This window comes from Oryzias melastigma, unplaced genomic scaffold (genome assembly GCF_002922805.2).
Source record: "Oryzias melastigma strain HK-1 unplaced genomic scaffold, ASM292280v2 sc06935, whole genome shotgun sequence".
NCBI lineage: Eukaryota > Metazoa > Chordata > Actinopteri > Beloniformes > Adrianichthyidae > Oryzias > Oryzias melastigma.
In genome coordinates, this window is record NW_023423497.1 from 1 (window position 1) to 1,244 (window position 1,244).

The 1,244-nt window shown below is 36.3% G+C and overlaps 1 protein-coding gene across 1 annotated transcript; it reads left to right on the plus strand.

Moving 5' to 3' along the window:
• Positions 1-336: 336 nt before the first annotated feature.
• Positions 337-1,210, plus strand: LOC112138838 (CCN family member 4; the record flags this gene model as incomplete). Its single annotated transcript, XM_024261495.2, has 2 exons — positions 337-625; positions 705-1,210. Coding segments are annotated over 2 exons (589 nt in total), but the record flags the coding sequence as incomplete, so codon positions are not given.
• Positions 1,211-1,244: the final 34 nt, after the last annotated feature.

Sequence of the window (1,244 nt, forward strand, 5' to 3'; positions counted from 1 at the left end):
GTGATTTTCTATCAATGGGAAATATAGGAAAAACAGAAAACAACAGAGACAAGTTTTTTAAAAAAAGAAAATTATATTGTATGATTTTTAAATAAAAGTTCAGAAAAAAAGTTTTTTTTGTCAATAGCAAAAAATCACTTTAATAGTTTGTAATGTAACTCTGCTTGGCAATTACGTTTATTGTAGATAACGAGGGTTACATGTAATTATATATATATAAATACATTTAATATTAATTCTTTTATTTTGAAAAGTTTTTCTTTCTGCAAAAACAATTGGATTCGAGTGAAACGGTTTAAAAACTGATATAATCTTGAAACAACTTTCTATAAAAAGGATTTTTATTTTTATATATTTAAACACTTTTACATGCAAAATTGTGATATTATTTTTAGTTATTCTCTTGAATTTCTCCATCTGTGTTGATTCAGCTTTGCCAGCCAAGAACAGGAGCTGGCACAATAACTGCATTTCCCAGACTACCTCATGGAGCCCCTGCTCTAAGACCTGCGGCCGTGGCCTCTCTATGAGGATCTCCAACGCCAACGACCAGTGTGAGATGGTCAAAGAGTCCCGCCTCTGCAACCTGCGGCCATGTGAAGTCGACATCACCAAACACATCAAGGTATCTGGATCATCCTTACAAACCACATCTCTGTATTTCCTCCCAGATCTCTAAACATTTTTGTGCTTTCTTTCTTTAGCCGGGAAAGAAATGCTCGAACATCTACAGAGAAGATCAACCCCAGAACCTTACCATCTCTGGCTGCACCAGCAAGAAGCAATACAGGCCCAAATATTGCGGCGTCTGCACAGACGAACGGTGCTGCATTCCTTACAAATCCAAAACCATCGACGTGGAGTTCGAGTGTCCCAATGGAACAGGATTCTCATGGAAGATGATGTGGATCCAGGCCTGCTTCTGCAACCTCAGCTGCAAAAATCCCAACGACATCTTCGCCGAGCTGGAGAATTACTACGGCTACCCAGAAGTTATGGACTAAAAAGGAGCTAGCTTACACAGTTTTCCTATTTGATTTGACATTTTTCCTATTGGAAAAACATGTAAATATAAAGCAAGTGTCCAGAATGAATGAATGAGGCTTGAAAAGTATAACAGTTCAAGTATGTTTGTGTTTAAACTAATTTATTCTGGTATGTATTTCTTGTTTTTTTGCTTTTTAATTAAAAAAAGTCACTTTCGCTGCACTTCATAACTATTGTGATGATGTTGTTCTTATATT